This window comes from Vipera berus (assembly GCF_964194415.1).
Source record: "Vipera berus genome assembly, chromosome: 15".
Classification (NCBI taxonomy): Eukaryota; Metazoa; Chordata; class Lepidosauria; order Squamata; family Viperidae; genus Vipera; species Vipera berus.
Window position 1 is genome coordinate 4,737,008 of NC_138218.1, and position 24,557 is coordinate 4,761,564.

Here is a 24,557-nt window from a genome sequence, read left to right on the forward strand (position 1 = left end):
GTCAACACAGCTCGAGTTGTCGTGGAGACAAGCGCATGACCAGCACGGCACCACAACTCCAGGGCAGTGGTCCAAGCTTCACGTTCTGACGGAGAGCAGATGGGCCAGGAAGACACCGAGGAGGAGGCCTCCCAGCTCTGGCAAAGCTGCCTGGGTACACCCCCCCACCCGCCATCCTTTCCATCCTGGATTTACAGACACGCACACAAACACACAAAAACACGCACGCCGAACGTTATCCAGCCAACACCACCTAGGGCACACCTTTCCCAGCCGAGCAGCACCTGGCGTTGCACCGCAAGAGCCGGTCTGGTTCTCCAACCCTTGTCAAGAGTTGGGTGTGTTGTGTTGGGTAGGCCTTGGCAGAGCTACTCTGCTCATCACACTTGCGCTGCGCCAAGTTTGTTGAGCAAACACAGGCAAAAAGACACGCACCGGGTCTCGCAGACGTGTGCCCGGAACTCGGCATCGTTGGGTGAAGTTGGAAGAGGCTTGCCTGCTTTCCTCTCCATTTTCACGGTCCCTCCAGGCAAAGGTTGACGCCTGCCTTGTCCTCTGCAAAGGGGGGACCCGGAAAATGGAGAGGCAGAACCCCTTAAAACTGTTGCCCCCTAAAAAGATGGCAAGCTTATCACAAGCAGGCGGACTCGTGAGGGACCCGTGTGGCTTTCTCTCTTTTCTCTTCAGCTCTCTTTGCCTTGCGCGAGCGGAAAAGAAATTGGATCCAGCGGCATCATTTCGCCCGGAGTCAAGATCTTCTCTTTCATATCATGACCAACCAGCCGAGTTGCAACAGCTAGGAAAGAAGAGTAGACGCTGGCCCAGCAATTCCCAGGAGGGGCACCACCTGGTGATGCAACGAGGTCCAGTTCAGACCCTTTTTTAATGCTTTTCCAAGGAAATCCAGGCTTCCCTCTACCTTGCAAGCTGCCTTCAAAAGCATCCCCAGGAACGATTAGTATCGCTTGATAAAGCCTTATTGAGGCCACGGCTGGAATACTGCAGCCAATTCGGGTCACCACACTACAAAAAAAGATGTTGAGACTTTGGGAAAGATTCAGAGAAGAGCAACGAAGAGGATCCAAGGCCCGGAGACTAAAACATACGAAGAACAGCTGCGGGACTTGGGTATGGCTAGTTTAAAGAAAAGAAGAAATAGGGGAGACAGGATAGCAGTGCACCAGTATTTGAGGGGCTGCCACAAAGAAGAGGAGGGGGCCACGTTATTCACCAAAGCACCAGAGGGAAGGACGAGAAACAATGGTTGGAAACTCATCAAGGAGAGAAGCAACTTGGAATTAAGGAGAAGCGTCCTAACAGTGAGGACAGTTAATCAGGGGAACAGCTTGCCACCAGAAATCGTGGGTGCTCCATCCCTGGAGAGTTTTAAGAAGAGGCTAGACCACATTACAAAAAAAAAATACGTTGAGATTTTGGAGAAAGTGCAGAGAGGAGCAACGAAGATGATTAAAAGGCCTGGAGACTAAAACATATGAAAAACGGCTGCGGGATTTTGGGTTTGGCCAGTTCTAGAGAAAAGAAGGAACTGGGTGGGGGTGGGGGACACATGATAGAATGTTCCAGTATTTGAGGGGCTGCCACAAAGAAGACGGGGGTCAATTTTCCAAAGCACCAGAAGGCAGGAGAGAAGCAACCTGGAATTAAGGAGAAACCTCCTAACCGTGAGGACAATTAACCAGTGGAACAGCTTGCCACCAGCTGTTGTGGGTGCTTCATCACTGGAGGCTTTTAAGAAGAGGCTGGACAGCCCCTTGTCTGAAATGGCATAGGGGTCTCCTGCTTCAGCAGGGGGCTGGACTAGAAGACCTCCAAGGTCCCTTCCAGCTTCTATTCTATTCTATTCTATTCTATTCTATTCTATTCTATTCTATTCTATTCTATTCTATTCTATTCTATTCTATTCTATTCTATTCTATTCTTCCTTATTCCATTCTATTCTGTTCTGTTCTGTTCTGTTTTATTCTATTCTATTCAAGAAGCAACCTGGAATTAAGGAAAAACTTCCTGACAGTGAGGACAATTAACCAGTGGAACAGCTTGCCACCAAACGTTGTGGGTGCTCCATCACTGGAGGCTTTCGAGAAGAGACTGGACAGCCACTTGTCTGAGATGGAATAGGTTCTCCTGATTGAGCAGGGGGCTGGACTGGAAGACCTCCAAGGTCCCTTCCAAATCTATTCTATTCTAATTTTAAGAGTTAAAGGGTCTCCTAACAGGGCCTGTTAACAGCCACAATTCGGGTGAAACTCTCTTGCTATCTTCACCCGACGGAAGAGTCAGCTAAGCTCCACAATTCAGGGGGCTCAGCGTACCTACGTCTACCTGGGGGAGGCATCTCTGCCTGCTATTCTGGGGAGGGCGCCCCTCTCCAATGGAGAGCAGGAGACTCATTAATGAGGCTAATTAGGTGTAAAGGGGGGGGAGGGCTTGGCATCAGCTGCAGCTTATCGCAGCTCATCATTAATCTCTGTAATCTCCACTCCCAAACAGCCGCGGATCTGACTCCTCTGTGACTGACTGGCTGGTTGTGGCCAAGAAGCTTTGCAAGCTAACACCTGTCTACCTGGCCACGCACCTTGGGGGAAGCTTAACCCCAGAGCTTCGGGGCACAAGATGATCAGAAGCAGGATTGTGCAAAGGTTGCTAAGTCTTATCGGGGAAATAGTCTGGGAAGAATCGGCAATCTCAGCAAGATATGGGAAGGGAGCCGTGGAGATCCTACATAAGTACACAACTCCAGAGGAAGAACCTGGTGGGAAGGTGGATTTAAAGCAACTGCCCCTCCCACCCCCACCCCCACCACTGGGAAATGAAATCTTGGCCTTCTGCATTTCGGTCAATCAATCAATCAATCAATCAATCAATCAGAATAGAGCTGGAAGGCACCTTCGAGGTCTTCTAGTCCAGCCCCCTGCTGAAGCAGGAGAACCTATACTCTTTCAGACAAGGGGCTGTCCAGTCTCTTCTTAAAAAACTCCAGTGACGGAGCACCCACGATTTCTGGTGGCAAGCTGTTCCACTGGTTAATTGTCCTCCCGGTTAGGAGGTTTCTCCTTAATTCCAGGTTGCTTCTCTCCTGCCTTCTGGTGCTTTGGAAAATTGACCCCCGTCTTCTTTGTGGCAGCCCCTCAAATACTGGAACATTCTATCATGTGTCCCCCACCCCCACCCAGTTCCTTCTTTTCTCTAGACTGGCCAAACCCAAAATCCTGCAGCCGTTCCTTCATATGTTTTAGCATCCAGGCCTTTAATTATCTTCGTTGCTCTTCTCTGCGCTTTCTCCAAAATCTCAACGTCTATTTTTTGGAATGTGGTGAGCAAAACTGGATGCAGCATTCCAGGTGTGGCTTTACTAAGTGGTAGGTGACCTGCCCAATCAATCAATCAATCAATCAATCAATCAATCAATACAACCAGGATACACGGTGATTCAGGGCATTGCGTTACCTGGTGTGAATAGTTTCCTGCAGTTCCAAAAAGACTGGAATAAAGGGATCCCTTTGGAGATCCACCCTCTTTGATCCCGCCTCTTCCTTTTCCATCACCAATACGCATTTGCATTTGGCAAGTCCTGTAATTGGTTGTTGTTGTTTTTTTGCATTTCAAACAGCCAAGCACTTGTGCTTTTAAGAGAAAAGCTCAAGGCTTATTTATATTTTTAATTTCTTTCAGTAGGTCTTGAATGGTTGGGCTCCTGCATGATGCTTACAGGTACAGTTCCGATGCTCCCGTTTTTATTCCATGTTATTATGTCTTTTCTGTTATACAGGGAACTGGTTTTGTCCATGAGGCTTTGCAGTGGGGTCACCTTCTCTGATGGTTTACTTACTGGATTAGTTGATATAGCCAAGAGTTGAAGAACAGATTATTCTATTCTATTCTATTCTATTCTATTCTATTCTATTCTATTCTATTCTATTCTATTCTATTCTATTCTATTCTATTCTATTCTATTCTATTCTATTCTAATTTTCTTTAATTCTATTCTATTCTATTCTATTCATTAATATATATTCTATTCTATTCTATTCATTAATATATATTCTATTCTATTCTATTCATTAATATATATTCTACTCTATTCATTAATATATATTCTATTCTATTCATTAATATATATTCTATTCTATTCTATTCATTAATATATATTCTATTCTATTCTATTCTATTATTTTCTTTAATTCTATTCTATTCTATTCATTAATATATATTCTATTCTATTTTATTCATTAATATATATTCTATTCTATTCTATTCTATTCATTAATATATATTCTATTCTATTCTATTCATTAATATATATTCTATTCTATTCTATTCGTTAATATATATTCTATTCTATTCTGTTCTATTCATTAATATATATCCTATCCTATCCTATCCTATCCTATCCTATCCTATCCTATCCTATCCTATCCTATCCTAATTGGTGGTGATGATGATAACCCAGAAACTCTTCTTTAAGTCAAGACAGATCACGTTTATTATTATTATATATTCCAACTGTGGTCTAACCTGAGTAAGGCCACACCTGGAATGCTGCATCCAGTTTTGGTCACTGCATTACAAAAAAGATGTGGAGACCTTGGAAAAAAGTTCGGAGAAGAGCAACTAAGATGATCAAAGTCCTGGGGACTAAAACACATGAAGGACGGCTGCAGGATTTGGGAATGGCCATTCTTGAGAAAAAGAAGGACTAGCAGGGGTGACATGATAGCAGGATTCCAGTACTTGAGGGGCTGCCCCAAAGAAGAGGAGGGGGGGGTGTCAAATTATTCTCCAAAGCACCAGAAAGGAAGACAAGAAACAACAGACGGAAACTACTCAAAGAGAGAAGCGACCTGGAATGAAAACTTCCTAACAGTGAAGACAATTAACCAGTGGAACAGCTTGCCACCAGAAATCGTGGGTGCTTCATCACCATGGAGGTTTTTAAGAAGAGACCGGACGGCCACTTGTCTGAAATCGCATGGGGGGTGTGTGTCTCCCGCTTGAGCAGGGGGCTCGACTAGAAGACCTCCAAGGTCCCTTCCAGCTCTTTTCTATTCTATTCTAAATTTTCTTGGCAACCATCCGGAAGCGACTTGCTTTCTTCCCTCTTGTGTCACAGCTTTCTACTCTAATTGAGACTCTTAGAATTTGGGGTACGTCCTCCAAAAGGATTGACCACATGTAAGTCTGTTTAAAGGGACGCGGTGGCTCAGTGGGTTAGGACGCTGAGCTTGTCGATCAGAAGGTCGGCAGTTTGGCGGGTCGAATCCCGAGTGCCGCGTAGCAGAGTGAGCGCCTGTTACTCGTCCCAGCTTCTGCCAACCTAGCAGTTCGAAAGCACGTAAAAATGCAAGTAGAAAAATAGGGACCACTACGGTGGGAAGGTAACAGCGTTCTGTGCGCCTTTGGCGTCTAGTCATGCCGGCCACATGACCACGGAGACGTCCTCGGACAAGCGCTGGCTCTTCGGCTTTGAAACGGAGATGAGCACCGGCCCCTAGAGTCGGAAACGACTAGCAGGCATGTGCGGGGGAACCTTTACCTTTACCTTTAAGTCTGTTTAGCTTTGCCAGCTCAGTCAAGATCATCCAAAGGGGCTCGCTGGAGGGTGCTTTGGTGGCTTCCCTACCCCCACCGACAGCTTCCTTTATTCCTCCCTCCCAGGGTTTCAGCCAAAGCCTCCGCACGACCTGCGCTACGGATGAAACATACAGCCGTGTGGACTACAGAGCCACAGAAAGCAGCCAGCAGCCTCGGTAAGCAGAAAGCAAATTCCAACTTTCCCCCTTTGTTTTCAAGGAAGGAAAAAGAGTAATTGGTGACCGCAAGGCCAGTGCCAGCCTTCCCCTTCCCTTCTCACACCTCTGCACAAAGCGACGAAAATAGTTACAGCGCTGCGGGGAGGTGAACCTTGTTAACACTTATGCAAGAATCTAGGCGACACGCCGCATTCGTCTAATGCAGCTCCATGGAGACCAGAAGAGTTGATGGCCAATGTCGTTCTGCGCTTAATCCTCTAAAATGAACGATGCCGAGCGCTGGCACCTGATCCGGGAGGAATCCTGAAGTCATCACACATGCCCGCTTGACGGAACAGAGAATACATTTAGCTCAGGTTCATACATTTCGGCTGCGGTTTGTTCTCCAAGCTTGTTTCGATATAATTCCTGAACTTTTCGTTATCCAAAGGGCATGGAATCAAGATCAGGCAAAGTCTTAGTAAAAAGGTAAAGGTAAAGGTTCCCCTGCACATGCGTGCTAAGTCGTTTCCGACTCTAGGGGCCGGTGCTCATCTGTGTTTCAAAGCCGAAGACCCGGCACTTGTCCGAGGACATCTCCGTGGTCATGTGGCCGGCATGACTAGACGCCAAAGGCGCACGGAACGCTGTTACCTTCCCACCGTAGTGGTCCCTATTTTTCTACTTGCATTTTTACGTGCTTTCGAACTGCTAGGTTGGCAGAAGCTGGGACGAGTAACAGGCGCTCACTCTGCTACGCGGCACTCGGGATTCGACCCGCCAAACTGCCGACCTTCTGATCATTTTCTCTACGGAAGCCGAATAAAAGGTGATCAGAAGGCAACACTCAACTATTGTGGAAAAAAACTAGAATGGGGACAATGAGCAACAGGAAGACTTTATAATGCAGTGATGGCGAACCTTTTAGAGACCGAGTGCCCAAACCGCAACCCAAAACCCATTTATGTATCGGCTGGTGCCAGGTGGGCGTGGCCCATTGGGTGGGCGTGGCCCATTGGGTGGGCGTGGCTGCAGTGATAACGGCAGACTGGGTGGGACTAAAAAGTTCAATCAATCAATTCCAACTTTGCAAGATCTTTTTTTCCCCCACGAGAAGTTGAAATTGATTGATTGAACCCTTTTTTTTTGCACACGGCGGCGGAGGCCTAAAGCGAAAAGGTTTTATAAAACCCAGCTGAAGGTCTAAGACTGGGGCGACAGCGCACGTGCCCACAGAGAGGGCTCTGCGCGCCACCTGTGGCACGCGTGCCATAGGTTCTCCACCACGGTTACAATGCCTTCAAAAGTAACTTGCAGGGATCTGGATCTGTCAATGTATTTTCCGAAGCACTGGAAGGCAAGACAACCAATAATGGATAGAAACTAATCAAGGAGAGAAGCAACTTGGAATGAAGGAGAAACTTCCTAACAGTGAGGAACAATTAACCAGTGGAAGAGCTTGCCACCAGAAGTTGTCGGTGCTTCATCATTGGAAGTTTTTAAGAAGAGATTGGACAGCCATTTGTCTGAAATGGTATAGGATCTCCTGCTTGAGCAGGGGGCTGGACTAGAAGACCTCCAAGGTCCCTTCTAGCTGTGATTCTGATCTTCTCTGCTCCTTGGTGGAGCAGTGGGCTAATGCCTCCTTCAGTAACACCAGCTGCCTGCAATTAGTGCAAGGTTCGAGTCCCACCAGGCTCCAGGTTGACTCAGCCTTCCATCCTTCCGAGGTAGGTAAAATGACGACCCAGATTGTTGGGGGCAATTAAGCTAACTTTGTAATAATGCCGCTTGGGGGTGTGTGTGAAAGCCCTAATAAGCAGGCATATACATAGAATGAAGGCTACTGCTAAGCTTGTAAGGGAGTCTCCCTGAGTCTTCGGAGAAGGGCGGGATATAAATGGAATTAAAATAAAAATAAAAAATATTCAGAACAGCTTAACCAATAATGCTGGAGCTGAGACCTGGTAGGCTTATGAAGGAAGAATAGAATAGAATAGAATAGAATAGAATAGAATAGAATAGAATAGAATAGAATAGAATAGAATAGAATAGAATAGAATAGAATAGAATAGAATAGAATAGAATAGAATAGAATAGAATAGAATAGAATAGAATAGAATAGAGTAGAATAGAATAGAAAATAGAGCAGAATAGAATAGAATAGAATAGAATAGAATAGAATAGAATAGAATAGAATAGAATAGAATAGAATAGAATAGAATAGAATAGAATAGAATAGAATAGAATAAAAAATAGAGCAGAATAGAATAGAATAGAATGGAATGGAATGGAATGGAATGGAGTAGAATAGAATAGAATAGAATAGAATAGAATAGAATAGAATAGAATAGAATAGAATAGAATAGAATAGAATAGAATAGAATAGAATAGAATAGAATAGAATAGAATAGAGCAGGAAGGGACCTTGGAGGTCTTCTAGTCCAACCCCCTGCTCAAGCAGGAGAACCTATACTATCTCAGACAAGTGGCTGTCCAGTCTCTTCTTAAAAACCTCCAGGGATGCAGCGCCCACGACTTCTGGTGGCAAGCTGTTCCACTGGTTCATTGTCCTCACTGTCAGGAAGTTTCTCCTTAATTCCAGGTTGCTTCTCTCCTTCTTTAGTTTCCAACCATTGTTTCTCGTCCTTCCCTCTGGTGCTCTGGTGAACACTCTTCTTTGTGACAGCCCCTCATATACTGGAAAACTGCTATCACCTCTCCCTTCTTTCTTCTTTTCTTTAGACTAGCCAAACGCAAGTCCTGCAGCCGTTCTTCGTATGTTTTTGCCTCCAGGCCTTGGATCATCTTAGTTGCTCTTCTCTGAATTTTTTTCCAGATTCTCAACATCTTTTTTGTGATAGGGTGATCAAAATGGGCTGCAGTATTCCAGGTGTGGTCTTACTGGGGTTTTATAAAGCGGGATTAATACTTCGCATGATTTTGATTCTATGCCTCTGCTTATTCAGCCCAGGATTGTATTAGCTTTTTTGGCGGCGGCTGCACACGGCTGGCTCATGGTTAAGTGGTCGTTCACTGGGACTCCAAGGTCCCTCTCACATTTACTGTTTTTGAGCCAGGTCTCACCCAATCTGTATTTTGTGCCTTTGGGTTTTCCTGCCTAAGTGTAAGACTTTGCTAATAGGACCTGATCTTTCTTGCTCTCCCTGCTTTGTACAGCTGAAGCTCACGTCAGAAACCACACTGTTTTCCAAGCTGAAGCGTAGGATTTATGGAGCCAAAGGGATTAAGGATTAAAACCAAGCCCTGTTTCTTTAGAAAGAATGATGGATTTGAGTTAAGGAAGTCATGGCCACAGCTCAGGGAAGAGAATTTATAACCACCCACTTTATGGAAGGGCTGAAGAATGGAAAGGGGGGGGCTCCGTAGGACACAGCCCCACACGTGGCGCTGAGGTGCGTTGTTGTCCACACTAGGCTTGTAACGTAAAGCATGGAGCCATCTCGAGCGCTTCTGATGTTCTTCTCTGCCGCAACTCAGTAGTAACTCTGCCAAAATGTTGTCTCCGTCTGACAAGGAAGCTTCAAGGATGCTGTGTATGTCAGCCTTATGTTCCTTATGTTGTTTGCAGGAAACAAACCCACTTGAAACCACATCCATGATTTATGCATAGTTTTTTAGACTTGTCATCTCAAGAGCACAAGACTTCCTTTTCAAAACTTTTCTTTTTTTGGCACTTTTTCCTTCCTTCATTTCAACCGGGTTTTTCACACATCAACTGTTCTAGTGAAGAATTCTCGCTCTAAAGCATCAGTGGAAGGATAATCTCCTCTCCATATGAAAATATGTATTTTCCCCGACTCACAGGAGCATTTTAATACGAAATCCGCAAAGCTGATAACCAAGTTTAAAGCAGAGAAACACACACACTTGTCAGGGATATGCACAAAGCAGACCAGGTGAAGCCTGTGTGATGCGCTAATTTTCTTGCAAATAATAACAACAACAACAACAGCGATAATAATATGGAGCGAAGGCAAGAAACGGAGTATCCAATTATCATAAAAAGCATTTACTCCATAATGCACCTCTGGGTGACTTCTAGGAATTCCAGCACCCACTGAAATTTGAAGGCGCTTTCTAGTTGCTATCTGCATATATCTCCTGGCTTTGCCCGACAGGAGCTTATTTAAAGTAGCGAGCGCCCGAGTCCCAATTTGCAAAATGCATATTTCAGTCCCTGCAAAATTCTGCCGGCTTCGTTGGGGAAGAGAAAGCAGTTCAATTAGCGTTTCTCCACCCACCTTCTCCCGCTAGATGAGCGCGCCTCTTTTGAGCAGCACGACTCAACTAATCTGTCAATGGGGGAGGTTTCCCACCAGCACGTAGACCTCCGGTGTGGAAGATGTCTCTTATCATTAGGAAGCCTGGCTGCATCCTTCTCACCACCTCTGCGGCGTGATAGGCTGACAATTACGGCACAACCGGCAGTTGTCCCAACTTATCTGGAGCTGAAGTTGGGGGGGGGGGAAGGAGTTTTCTGCGGCTGGTTTCGCGAGCCTTAGCGAAGTAACAGAATTAACAGAATTGGAAGGGACCTTTGGAGGTCCTCTAGTCCTACCCCTGCTGAAGAAAGAAACCCTATACCATGGAGGGGTGCTTGGTGCTCTCCAAGGTTGCCTGTTTTCTTGCGGACATTTTATTTCCCTAACTAGGTAACTGAACTATGGTGCTGGAGAAGACTCCTGCGAGTCCTTTGGACTGCAAGGCGATCAAACCGGTCAGTCCTAGAGGAGATCAACCCTGTCTGCTCCTTAAAAGGCCAGATCCTGAAGCTAAAACTCAAATAATTGGCCACCTAATGAGAAGGAAGGACTCACTGGAGAAGAGCCTAATGCTGGGAAGATTGAGGGCAATAGAAGAAGGGGACGACAGAGAATGAGGTGGCTGGATGGAGTCACTGAAGCAGTAGGCGTGAGCTTAGATGGACTCCAGAAGATGGTAGAGGACAGGAAGGCATGGAGGAACGTTGTCCATAGGGTCGCGATGGGTCGGACATGACTTCGCAGCTAACAACAACAACAAACTAGGTAACATCATCAGTGCTAGAGGAGGAAGGAGGAGGAGGAGGAGGAGGAGAAGCAAGCTCAGAGAGCACCAAGGACCCCTCATTTCAACCTTGAGCTACAAATATTCTCCTTTATTGGTATTTTTAAAGGAGTTCTTGATTCCAGAATAACAGAGCTGGAAGGGACGTTGGAGGTCTTCTAGTCCAACCCCCTGCTCAGGCAGGAAAACTTATACCATTTCAGACAAACGGTTGTCCAAACTCTTCTTAACCCCCCCCCCCAGTGATGGAGCGCCCACAACTTCTGGTGGCAAGTTGTTCCACTGGTTGATTGTTCTCCCTGTTAGGAAGCTTCTCCTTAATTCCAGGTTGCTTCTCTCCTTGGTTAGTTTCCATCCATTGTTTCTCGCCCTGCCCTCTGGTGCTTTGGTGAATAACGTGACCCCCCTCTTCTTGGTGGCAGCCCCTCAAATATTGGAAGACTGCTATCATGTCACCCCTGGTCCTTCTTTTCATTAAACACGACATCCCCAATTCCTGCAAGCATATATTTTAGCTTCCAGGCCTTGCAATTCTGGCCCCTCCAGTCTGTTGAGACTCCTTGAGTGCTAGCTGCTTGCGTCAGTTTGTCAAGGGCCCTCCAAAGCTGATGGAACATTTTCAAAAGAATAAAATCTCTGAAAGCTCAGAGGAGAAGACCTGCTTACTGGTCTGCCGAGGGAAGAAGCAAGCGTGAAGAAGGAAAACATGGCTAAAGAGTTGAGGCCGCCATTGAACGGAGTGGAGTCTAACCATGGTTAGCGGTCAAAATGTTGGGGAAAAAGGGACTACAAAAAAAATATGAAGATTTCCACACACACCCAGAGGATGATGCATCACCAAGATAGACTTCCAAAACCCTCATCTCTTCCACCCCCTTGTAAGCCAGTATATAAACATATATAGTAAAGGTAAAGGTTCCCCCGCACATGCGTGCTAGTCGTTTCCGACTCTAGGGGCCGGTGCTCATCTCCGTTTCAAGGCCGAAGAGCCAGCGCTTGACCGAGGACATCTCCGTGGTCATGTGGCCGGCATGACTAGACGCCAGAGGCGCACAAAACGCTGTTGTTACCTTCCCACCATAGTGGTCCCTATTTTTCTACTTGCATTTTTACGTGCTTTCGAACTGCTAGGTTGTCAGAAGCTGGGACGCGTAACAGGCGCTCACTCTGTTATGCGGCACTCGGAATTCACAACCCGCCAAACTGCCGACCTTCTGATCGACAAGCTCAGTGTCCTAACCCACTGAGCCACCGCATCCCTTAAATAAATAAATATATATTGCTCAAAAAAAATAAAATAAAGGGAACACTTAAACAATACAATGTACTGATGGGTGATGGGTTTGGGTTTTACTGTTTTTTAATGTATTTTAACTTATTGCTGTAGTTGTTGGGCATCTTGTTTAATTTCTTTTAATATTTGTATTCTTGTTTTTTAACATGTATTGCCCTGTTCACCGCCCTGAGTCCTTTGGGAGAAGGGCGGTATACAAATAAAATTAATAATAATAATAATAATAATAATAATAATAATAATAATAATAATAATAATAATAATAATAATAATAATAATAATAATAATAATAATAATTTAATAGTAGGATGTCTTATTTTCTGTTCCCTTTCTTTTTTTGAGCAATATATATATATATATATATATATATATATATATATATATATATATATATATATATATATATATATATATATATATATTTCTTGCCAACGTTTTTTTTTCTAGCTCGTGACCCTCACGGAGAGGCGGCAAGCTGTAGTAGTTTGAAAAACAGCCCCCACCCAACTGGGAGGAAGAAGCAAGGCTGAAGTGTTCAGCCGATTTGTGACCGGTTAATAATCTTCTGCTTGAACAGCTACTCAAGGATTTGGAACCTGCACCTGGAGAACGACAATTTGCCCACTTGAAGTGAAGCTATTGGGGGGGGGCAGCTGAAAACAAACACCCAGAAACCTTATGGGGTTCTAGCAAATCGGCAATTCAATCCTCGAAGGAGCCAGCCCAATGAGCAGAGAAGTGGAAAGGGGCAGCTGACCAGGCCCGTCCTAAGAGGCTGCCTTCGTTTCAACTGGAGGAGTTTTTTTTTCCCCCCACCTGAATGGAAGTAAGCACCAAAAAAACAGCCAGGGAATCAACCGTCTAGACCAGGGGTAGGCAACCTCGGCTCTTTTATGACTCGTGGACTTCAACTCCCAGAATTCCTGAGTCTGACTCAGGAATTCTGGGAGTTGAAGTCCATGAGTCATAAAAGAGCCGAGGTTGCCTACCCCTGGTCTAGACGGTCAGCTGCCTTGATTTTGCCTTCTTCGAATGAAGTAGGAAGGATCACCACGCCAGGGGAAAAAGTAGAAGAAGGAATGCTGCTAAGATTGTTGGTGATAGAATAATGATGAGAGGAGCAGGAGGAGGAGGAGAGAAGAGAAGAGAAAGAAAACAGGAGGAGAAGGAAGATTTGGGGAAGGAAGAGGAGGAGGAGGGGAGGAGGAGAAGGAGGTGGGGAGAAAGAGAAGAGGGTGGGAGAAGGAGGGGGAGGGGGAGGAAAAGGAGGAGAAGAGGGAGGGGGAGGAGGGGAAGGGGAGAGGAAGAGGGGGAGGAAGAAGAAGAGGAGGAAGAGAGGAGGAGAGGAAGAAGAGAGGAAGAGGAGAAGGGGAGGGGGAGGAGGGGAAGGGAGGAGGAGGAGAGGAAGAGGAGAGGAGGAGGAAGGGGACGAGGAGGAGAGGAAGAGGAGGGCTAGGAGGGGAAGGGGAGAGGTGTAAGGGGAGGAGAGGAAGAAGAGAAGGAGAGGAGGGGAAGAGGAAGGGAGGAGGAGGAGGAGAGGAAGAGGAGAGGAGGAGGAAGGGGATGAGGAGGAGAGGAAGAGGAGGGCTAGGAGGGGAAGGGGAGAGGTGTAGGGGAGGAGGAGAGGAAGAGGAAGAGGAGAGGAAGAAGAGAGGAGGAGGGGAAGGGGAGGGGGAGGAGGGGAGGGGGAGGAGGGGAGGGGAGGGGGAGGAAGAGGAGGAGGAGAGGAAGAGGAGAGGGGGAGGAGGGGAAGGGGAGCGGAGGAGGAGGAGGATTATTAGGCAATGCCTACCCTCTATATAATAATCACAGAAATGAAACGAAAAGCACATGGAAAGGAATCTACTACTACTACTACTACTACACAGGCTGTCCTCCCAGCAGAACGTCCGTGGAGCTGTGCGCCTCCAACGCGCACGCCATAAAAAATGGCACAGATGTTAAAATTCACTGACTTTAACAGCAAAAGTGGGATCCCGTGGAGAGAGAGGTATAAAATCGCTGAGGATTAGAGAATTACAACAGTCATTTTAAAGTCAAATTAGCCCCAGGGATAAAAGCTGGAACACGGTTGTGTTGTGAAACAACAACAGCCAAGCCCTTGAGCATCTATCTACCACAGCTTGGAAGTCGCCTCTTGCAATAATCAAGCCAATCCGCTCCAGGGTGATGGACTCTGGGCTAGCAAGATCTCTCGCCTGTCCCCAACATTGCAAAAGCCATGTTAGGTAGAGAAAGGAACGCGACAACCTGCTTTTTGAAGAAACGCCACGTCCTTCCGAAAATCTGGCAACCCACAATCTTAAAGTTGAAGGTCCCTGTCGGTTCCCCCTCTCGCGTGTAGCCCTGGAAAAAGCCACCCAGGGCCTACAAACAGACCGAGCTCCACACAAACCAAGTTTGTCTCCTTCTGAATCAAGCATTATTGGCAGCAGTCTCCAGAGGACGAGAAGATCACGGTAGGAAACGACAGTAAAGGCATAAAAGCTGGTTAGACAGAAGAAGACCAAAGACCTTTGTTGGAGATGGTTTCCAGGGGTGGAAAGAGAGAAACCATCTTCCCTAGGAGAAGACCTCAACTAGCAAGGTATAGGTAAAGGTAAAGGTTCCCCCGCACATGCGTGCTAGTCGTCTCCAACTCTAGGGGCCGGTGCTCATCTCCATTTCAAAGCCGAAGAGCCAGCGCTTGTCTGAGGACGTCTCTGTGGTCATGTGGCCGGCATGACTAGACGCCAAAGGCGCACAAAACGCTGTTGTTACCTTCCCACCGGAGTGGTCCCTATTTTTCTACTTGCATTTTTACGTGCTTTCGAACTGCTAGGTTGGCAGAAGCTGGGACGAGTAACAGGCGCTCGCTCTGCTACGCGGCACTCGGGATTCGACCCGCCAAAGGGCCGACCTTCTGATCGACAAGCTCAGCGTCCTAACCCACCGAGCCACCGCGTCCCTAGCAAGGTATAATCATGGCCAAAACTTAAATACAGGAGATGGGGAATTGCTAGGGTTTCTGGGCAAGCCAGGATCATTAGATTAGATAAACTTTATTGTCATTTTTTTTTCCTGTGGACCCAACGGCACACACTTAAAAATGAAATCTAGTTGCTTGCTCGCAAAGTGCACACATGCATAACACGTTTAAAACATACTATATACAGTATAACATACATATAGGCCAGGGGTCTTCAAACCTGGCCCTTTGATGACCTGTGGACTTCAACTCCCAGAATTCCTCAGCCAAGCACACATCTTCAAACTTGGCCCTTTTATGACTTGTGGACTTCAACTCCCAGAATTCCTCAGCCAGGCACACGCGCCTGGCTGAGGAATTCTGGGAGTTCACAAGTCATAAAAGGGCCAAGTTTGAAGACACATCCCCCCCACCCCCGGTATACACCTACACCCTTACATATAAGCAACATATAAATATTAATCGCTCTCCATCTTGAATACGTAACGGAAGGAGGAAGCTTGAGAGTTCACAAGGTCGACACCGTATGGAACGCAACTGGATGTTCTGCTTCGGATGCCACGGAGCCCCCCTCCTCCCAGAAGGGAACAAGGAAAACAGGCCGCGGAGAGGGTGCGTGGCGTCCCAGACAATCCGGCGGACGCTGCTCAAGCGACGCTTCTGTGCCACGTCCTGGATAGGAGGGAGGGAACTCTGCCAACGATCTTTTCAGCCGTCCTCACCACTCTCTGCACCGCCTTCCTGTCCGAAGCAGCGAGGCTTCCAAACCAGACTGTCTCGTTGCTTGATCTGAGTTTGTCAGACAAACCTCTGAGGGGGGGGGGAAAGCCTGCAGGCTTCTTCTGGCCACCTCTCCCAAGATTGCAGACACCACCACCACCCCGCACCTTTTCCAAACAGTTGCCTGCATCCGCACGCGAGGAAGACCCGAGGCTTTGCTGAATTCCCACAACCGCAGGCAACCGCAGGCCACCGCTGGCCACGAGGTGGCACTGGAGGCAAGCACAACAGGCCCTTTCCTCAAGAGGGGGAGGGAAAAAGTTTAGCGTTGCCTCTGTCCTCCGTCCCCCTCCCCGTCCCTCCCTCCCCCACACCAGCAGCATGTGATAGGGCTATAAATATTTAAAATGCCACAATATTAAGCAATTAAAGCGACTGTTTCTGTGCAAGGCTGCTTGAAGGATCTTTTTAACCTTTAGCATTTCACGGTTAACCAAAAAAAAAAAAAGAAGAAGAAGAAGAAGAAGCCACAAAATGCACAAGGTTGTGTTTAAAGGAGTGGCACTTGACTTCACTCTCACGCCTTGCAGGCAGCAGAGCCAAAAAGGTGGGAGTTTGGGAAGGGCCAGCCGGATCAGGGGAGAGGCAGGATTTGAGCTGCCAGGACACAGGCACCCCCCCCAACACACACACACACAAAACCCCTCCGAAACTTGAGCAAATGTGTGCGCAGAGCCCCAATTTCCTGGCACAATCCCTGCCCTCCTCCTCCTCGTCTTCTTTTATTTATAACAATAGTTTTATTAGTTTGTCGAAACATCAAATACAAAAAGCAATTCAAGAAAGTAATAGAGGAGTTGACAAAGGGGAAAACTTTATCTAGAAAAGTAGAAAAAGGGGGAAGGAAACAAAAAAAAAGACAGCGCGAAGAAGAAGAAGAAGAAGAAGAAGAAGAAGAAGAAGAAGAAGAAGAAGAAGAAGAAGAAGAAGAGGAGGAGGAGGAGGAGGAGGAGGAGGAGGAGGAAGAAGAAGAGGAGGAAGAGGAAGAAGAAGAGGAAGAAGAAGAAGAAGAAGAAGAAGAAGAAGAAGAAGAAGAAGAAGAAGAGGAGGAGGAGGAGGAGGAGGAGGAGGAGGAGGAGGAGGAGGAAGAAGAAGAGGAGGAAGAGGAAGAAGAAGAGGAAGAAGAAGAAGAAGAAGAAGAAGAAGAGGAGGAGGAGGAGGAGGAAGAAGAGGAGGAAGAGGAAGAAGAAGAAGAAGAAGAAGAAGAAGAGGAGGAGGAGGAGGAGGAGGAGGAGGAGGAAGAAGAGGAGGAAGAGGAAGAAGAAGAGGAAGAAGAAGAAGAAGAAGAAGAAGAAGAGGAGGAGGAGGAGGAGGAGGAAGAAGAGGAGGAAGAGGAAGAAGAAGAAGAAGAGGAAGAAGAAGAAGAAGAAGAAGAAGAAGAAGAATTTATTTAATCTATTTAATTTATTTAATCATTTTTTAACTTTTGTAATTCTGTACTTTTATTCTTGCCCTGTTCACCGCCCTGAGTCCTTCGGGAGAAGGGCGGTATAGAAATATGATTAAATTAAATTAAATTAAATTAAATTAAATTAAATTAAATTAAATTAAATTAAATTAAATTAAATTAAGAAGAAGAAAAAAAGGCACCAACTTCTGTCTCTCTTTAGCACGATGGAAGATAACAACATCACAATCACCAGACCCCTTGCCATTTTCATTCTCACAACCAAACCACCACAAAACATCCTCTTCTCAACAGCAACACAAGCCAAAGACTAACCCCCCCCCCCGCCTCTGTATTTCATTTCAGGTCAATCCTCCCAATTATTTCTCATTTTAATTACTTAATAAATCCACCCATAAAGCTGCCCCCTTGCGTGGACATTTCTGGCTGGCCAACAAAACCAGCAGAACAAACAAGAACAACCAACCAGTAACAATAAAAAAATGGTCAAATGCAATAACAACATCTTGATATCCAAGGAGGGCAATCAAACTCAAAGGTGTACAATCACACTCGCAGCATGCACGCACGTGCGCACGCACGCGCACACACGCGCGCACACACAGAGAGAGAAAACTTACATTGATGGACTAGCAAAAAAGTTGTTGAGTCTTTGGAAGACGTTCAGAGTGGGCTCAGAATATTCAAGAGGTTATCACAATGGATACTTGGGAAAAGATTTGGGTGAGAAATGTAAAATTTACGCAAGCCCAAAATTTAAGAGAGAATTTTTATAAAATGTTTTATAGATGGCATTTAGATCCCAAAAAATTAGCAAGTATGTACCCGAACTACCAGCCTAAATGTTGGAGGTGTGGTGGCGAAGACGCAACGTATTTTCATATATGGTGGACCTGTAAAAAGGTTAGAGCTTTTTGGATCAAAATTTGGTGGAATATGCAGAAGATATTTAAGAGAAGGATAAAGTTTTCTCCGCAATTGTTCTTACTGGGTATTATTACTGATACTACTGTTGTGGACATTAAATTGATGTTGAATTTAATTACGGCAGCAAGACTTTTAGTAGCGCAATATTGGAAGAAGGAAGAACTGCCGACTATAGAAGAATGGACTTTAAAAGTTTCCAACCTGGCGGAAATGGCAAAGATCTCGGCGTACTTGAAGGACCATTCGCAACAGAGATATATTGTGGAGTGGAAAAAATGGATTGATTACATCCAGAATAAATATGGGACTAAAAAGTTTCATTTAGCATTTGAATAAGTATTGATGTGATATTTATATTGCTTGTAGTCATTTTACAAGAGTTAAAGTGCGATAGACTTAATAACTCATTGTTGTTAGCATATGGTAGATTAGGATTGTTTTTACTTTTATACCTTGTATTTAGCTCTGGGAAGTCGGGGAGGGGGGAAGGGGAGGGGGGAGGGTTGGGTTGGGTTGGGAAGGGGGGTGGGTGGGTTGGGAGGGGTTGTTTTGTTAAAGATAAAATGTATTGAAAAACTTTTTAATAAAAAAAAAAGAGAAGAGCTACTAAGATGATCCAAGGCCTGGAGACTAAAACATACGAAGAACGGCTGCAGGGATTTGGGTTTGGCTAGGCTAGAGAAAAGAAGCACTTTGGGGGGGGGGGGAACATGATAGCAGCCTTCCAGTATTTGAGGGGCTGCCACAAAGAAAAGGAGGGGGTCAAACTATTCTCCAAAACACCAGAAGGCAGGAGAAGAAGAGACTGGACAGCCATCGGTCTGAAATGGTATATAGGTTCTCCTGCTTGAGCAGGGGGCTGGACTAGAAGACCTCCAAGGTCCCATTCAGCTCTATTCTGATTCTGAGGTGCCATGGGCAAGCTAGGGGAGGGGCCTCCCTCATCCCCAGACCATCTGCTGAAGAAGACATGGGCAACTTGGATGGTGTCCGGATTCCTTATTTACACGACTGGGAATCCAAGTCACCACAGGGACGATGCTGACATTTTGCTGAGCTCTAGGGCAGGGCTTTTCAACCAGTGGTACGGGTACCACCTGTGGTACATTGGCACCTGGCAGGTGGTACGTGACCATCCTAAAAAGTGGTAGCTGGGGAGGGGAATGAGCTGAACCGGGGGCAGCACCGCACAAGCCTGAGCGAGAGGCGGCTGGAGCTGCCGGGCTGTCAGGGCTCAGCGGAAGCACCAGGATCAGCGCCAGGATCCAGCTGGAACTCAGCGTTCATCCTGGCGCTTCTGCTGAGCCCAGAAGAAGCGCCGATCAGCTGGAATGTTGCAGCATCTCCAGAGTCTTGTGATTTACATTCAGATGCTTGGCAACTGATTCATATATATGACGGTCACAGTGTGCCAGGGTCATGTGAAGGGACCAAACCCTGCCGCAACCACCCAGCAGAGGGGGGGGGGAATAAAAGCCAAACACCCCCCCACACACACACACCCGCTGCCAATCCTCAACAGAAATGCTCACAACAATGAAAACCTCGGACAGGAGGAAGAGCGCCGCTGGGCGGGCGGGCGGGCAGGTGGTGTCTTGCTCGGCTGTGTCTTGGGGGGCACTTTTTTCAGTGCCATTGTAACTTGTAAGCGAACTGTTGTAAGTTGAGGACTACCTGTACTTCATCACTTTTTGCTTTTTTTTTTTGGATCATCAAGTTTTTGACACCTTGCTAGGCGACTGGTGGTCCTCAGATGTTGCCATATCCTAAAAGTGCTACAATGGGTGAAAAGATTGAAAAGCCCTGCTCTAGAGAAACACACACACACGCCGCACAAAAGACACCCGCTCTTCTCTTCGGCGTCAAGAGAACTGTCCTTCATACTTACTGGCTCAATCTTCAGCGCGTTTCGATAGCTCCCGAAAAAAGCAGCCTGGGCTTTGAGGAAAGCTCTGGCGACCCCATCCCCTGTGGTCATGGAGACCTTCTTCAACCGGCTCTTCAGTGAGGAAATCTGGGAGAAGAACAAGAAGGAGAAATCCTGAGGAGAAACTAAGCTTCAACAAGAATCTTGAAAACAGGACCTGTAACGACTTAACAAGACGACTTTTGTAAATATAATGGAAACACAAGCTGATCAGAAAATACGTTAGATGTTGATGTTATTATTATATGCATAAATACCAAAAAGAAAAAAAATCTGGGAGAAGAACAAGAAGGAGAAATCCTGAGGAGAAACTAAGCTTCAACAAGAATCTTGAAAACAGGACCTGTAACGACTTAACAAGACGACTTTTGTAAATATAATGGAAACACAAGCTGATCAGAAAATACGTTAGATGTTGATGTTATTATTATATGCATAAATACCAAAAAGAAAAAAAATCTGGGAGAAGAACAAGAAGGAGAAATCCTGAGGAGAAACTAAGCTTCAACAAGAATCTTGAAAACAGGACCTGTAACGACTTAACAAGACGACTTTTGTAAATATAATGGAAACACAAGCTGATCAGAAAATACGTTAGATGTTGATGTTATTATTATATGCATAAATACCAAAAAAATATGTTTACATTCAACTTGGTGTGCACTGAAAATATTAAGAATTATATTTATTTAACGTAGGCCAAAGGAGAATATTCCTGGAAGAAGAGAGGATCGAGAAATATATTTGCCAATCAACATATTAATTGTGGAAATTATCATTGATTGTTTTAAATATAGGAACCCAGACAACACACTGTTCACCAAGCACTGAAGATTGTTATTGTGAAAAATTATAATTTATACACACACACACGCACGCACACAAATAAAAGGAAACCATGCAGGGGTTGTGTTGCGATTGATGGGAAGAAGCGGAATTTGATAGGGCTGGATATTCACTAAATGAATGGTTGGAAGTTGAGAAGTATCTTTTTTTTCTTTTAATTTAAAAAAAAATGAATTTACATAGAGGATTCCCTTACTATGAATTAGGATAAAAATTATGAGTCACTAGAGGTATATATTATTCCCCACAGCAATGAGAAGCAGTGATGGTCCAACTGATTCTTTTTATCCGAAGAAGAGAATATATTTAATCTTGCTTCTGTTTTGAAATTGCTTCCGGATTTTGCGCTTGCCATGAAAAAGGAAAATGAAGTCTTGATTGTGTTTTTGCTAATTAGATAGGTTTACGGTTACTCATCAAATTTGCAGATGACACCAAACTGTCAGGAGTAGCCAACACCGCAGAAGACAAATTCAGGATCCAAAAAGATCTTGACAAACTCGAACAATGAGCCCTATCCAACAAAATGAGTTTCAAAGGGGAGAAAAGCAAAGTCTTACACTTTAGGCAGGAAAAACCAAAGGCATAAAATACAGATTGGGTGAGACCTAGCTCAAAAACGGCAACTGTGCGAGGGACCTTGAAGTCCTAGTGGATGATCACTTGACTATGAGCCAGCCGTGTGCAGCAGCAACCCAAAAAGCTAATACAATCCTGGGATGTATAAACAGAGTCACAGAATCAAGATCACGCGAAGTACTAATACCGCTTTACAAAGCCCTAATAAGACCGCATCTTGAATACTGCAGCCAATTTGGGTCATCGTATCACAAAAAAAGATGAGTCCCTAGGGAGAAGGGCGGTATACAAATTAAATTAATAAATTAATAATAAATGTTGAGAGTTTGGAAAAATTTCAGAGAAGAGCAACTAAGATGATCCAAGGCCTAGAGGCTAAAACACACAAAGAACGGCTATGGGATTTTCATTTCATTTTTCATTTTATTAAATTTGTATACCGCCCTTCTCCCGAAGGACTCAGGTCTGGCTAGTCTATGGAGAAGAAGAAATAGGGGAGACATGATAGCAATATTCCAGTATTTGAGGGGCTGCCCCAAGGCAGAGGGGGGCCAGGTTGTTCACCAAAGCACCAGAGGGAAGGATGAGAAGAAGCAACCTGGAATTAAGGAGAAACTTCCTGACAGTGAGGACAATTAACCAGCGGAACAGCTGGCCTCCAGAAGCCGTGGGCGCTCCATCACTGGAGATCTTTAAGAAGAGACTAGACAGTCACTTGTCTGAGATGGTAGAGGTTCTCCTGCTTGAGCAGGGGGCTGGACTAGAAGACCTCCAAGGTCCCTTCCAGCTCTATTCCATTCCATTCCATTCCATTCCATTCTATTCTGAATTAAGGAGTTACTGGTGGAACAGCTTGCCTTCAGAAGTTGTAGGTGCTTCATCACTTGAGGTTTTTAAGAAGAGGCTGGACAGCCACTTGTCTGAAAGGATATAGGATCTCCTGCTTGACTAGGGGGCTGGACTAGAAGACCTCCAAGTCCCTTCCAGATCTATTCTGATTGATGGATGTATGGATGTATGGAATATACAACTTGTTTAAAAAGGTAAACGTTCCCCCGCACATGCGTGCTAGTCGTTTCCGACTCTAGGGGCCGGTGCTCATCTCCGTTTCATAGCTGAAGAGCCAGCGCTTGTCCGAGGATGTCTCCGTGGTCATGTGGCCGGCGTGACTAGACGCCAGAGGCGCACGGAACGCTGTTACCTTCCCACCGGAGCGGTCCCTATTTTTCTACTTGCATTTTTACGTCCTTTCGAACTGCTAGGTTGGCAGAAGCTGGGACGAGTAACAGGCGCTCACTCTGTTACGCGGCACTTGGGATTCGACCCGCCAAACTGCCGACCTTCTGATCGACAAGCTCAGCGTCCTAACCCACTGAGCCACCGTGTCCCACTACAACTTGTTTGGAGACCCCCATATCTATCTTCCCGAAAGCAAACTGTGCCTCAAATGGGCCCCTTTCCTTTAGACCAGCAAAGCAGGATGGAGTCTAGTAATGACTTCGCAGGAGACGATCCTAACACGGTTCTCCCCCTTTTCTCATTAGAGCAGACAGGGCTCAATTCCCACAGCCCCGATGCCAACGGTGCCCACCTGTCAACAGGTGCCACCCTTCACTCCTCAGGCATCCTCCAGGCTTCTCCGAAGCTCTTCCCACCTGTGCTTCAGAGGATGCTGCACTTAACCTTCACCGCCCTCTTCGTTTCATCCTGGAGGTGTTTAATTGCCTCTGATTCACAGAGCGGCACTTCAGGTGAACACAGCCTGATGGTCTCATTACCACTGACACAAAAGAACACTCCGTGACGGGAACTGAGCAACTCGCAGCTCGCACACTCGCTGACTTGGACAAATTCTCAAATTTGTGAGCAGAAGCCTCTGGGTTCCAAGTGTGCGTCTCCGATCCTCCGTGTTCCTCCCGAATCACAAGAGTCTCCACAGTGGGTGTCTACTCCACCTTGGTCACCTTACGACATCTGGATGTCAATTCCCCAGAATTCCTGGCTGGGGGTATTCTGGGAGTTGAAGCCCACCCATCTTAAAGCGGCCGAGGTTGAGTAGATACACCATAAACACCACCTGATATTTAAGCCAAACATTTCTCGCTATCTTCTCTGTTCCACCTTCATGCACCTAGACCTGGTGGCTAAGCACCGTTTCCCTGACTGAGCCGGCCGGGTGCGGCAGCAGCCAAAAAAGCTAATACAATCCCGGGTTGTATAAACAGAGGCATAGGATCATGATCATGCAAGGTATTAGTACCACTTTATAAAACCCGAGTAAGGCCACACCTGGAATGCTGCAACCAGTTTTGGTCATCATATTGCAACAACAACAACAACAAAAGATGTGGAGACTTTGGAAAAAGTGCAGAGAAGAGCAACTAAGATGATCAAAGGCCCGGAGACTAAAACATATGAAGAACGGCTGCGGGATTTGGGAATGGCCAATCTAGAGAAAAGAAGAATTAGGGGGGGGACATGATAGCAGTGTTTGGTATTTGAGAGGCTGCCAAAAAGAAGAGGAGGGGTCCACTTATTTTCCAACGCACCAGAAGGCAGGACAAGAAACAATGGATGGAAACTAATCAAGGAGAGAAGCAACCTGGTATTAAGGAGAAACTTCCTGACGGTGAGGACAATTAACCAGTGGAACAGCTTGCCTCCAGAAGTTGCAGGAGCTTCATCACTGGAGGCTTTTAAGAAAAGACTGGACAGTCACTTGTTTGAAATGGTACAGGCTCTCCTGCTTGAGCAGGGGGCTGGACTAGAAGACCTCCAAGGTCCCTTTCTGTTCTGATTCTGATTCTTCTCCATTATGGGGTTTCAGACTTCTTTGCCATGAAAAATAGCACGCACGCATCCTAATCCTCTGTCCTTGAGCAGCCTAAGTTCCCACTGGGCTGGTTTAATGACCATCATAAAGTTTCCCAGTTTCAGGGCAAGTTCTTAAGATGACAAGGGAAGGGAAAATGCTACATACAACAACTCGAAGCCAACAACTCTCCTCA

At 45.9% G+C, this 24,557-nt stretch overlaps 1 protein-coding gene across 1 annotated transcript in view; it reads right to left on the reverse strand.

Moving 5' to 3' along the window:
- DENND1A (DENN domain containing 1A) overlaps positions 1-24,557 on the reverse strand; it is a gene marked incomplete at its 5' end in the record, with an annotated part of 212,348 nt that overhangs the window by 45,879 nt on the left and 141,912 nt on the right. The window contains one exon of the mRNA XM_081339477.1: positions 20,086-20,211. Coding sequence (XP_081195603.1) covers positions 20,086-20,211 — 126 coding nt within the window. The remainder of the gene's footprint in view (positions 1-20,085; positions 20,212-24,557) is intronic.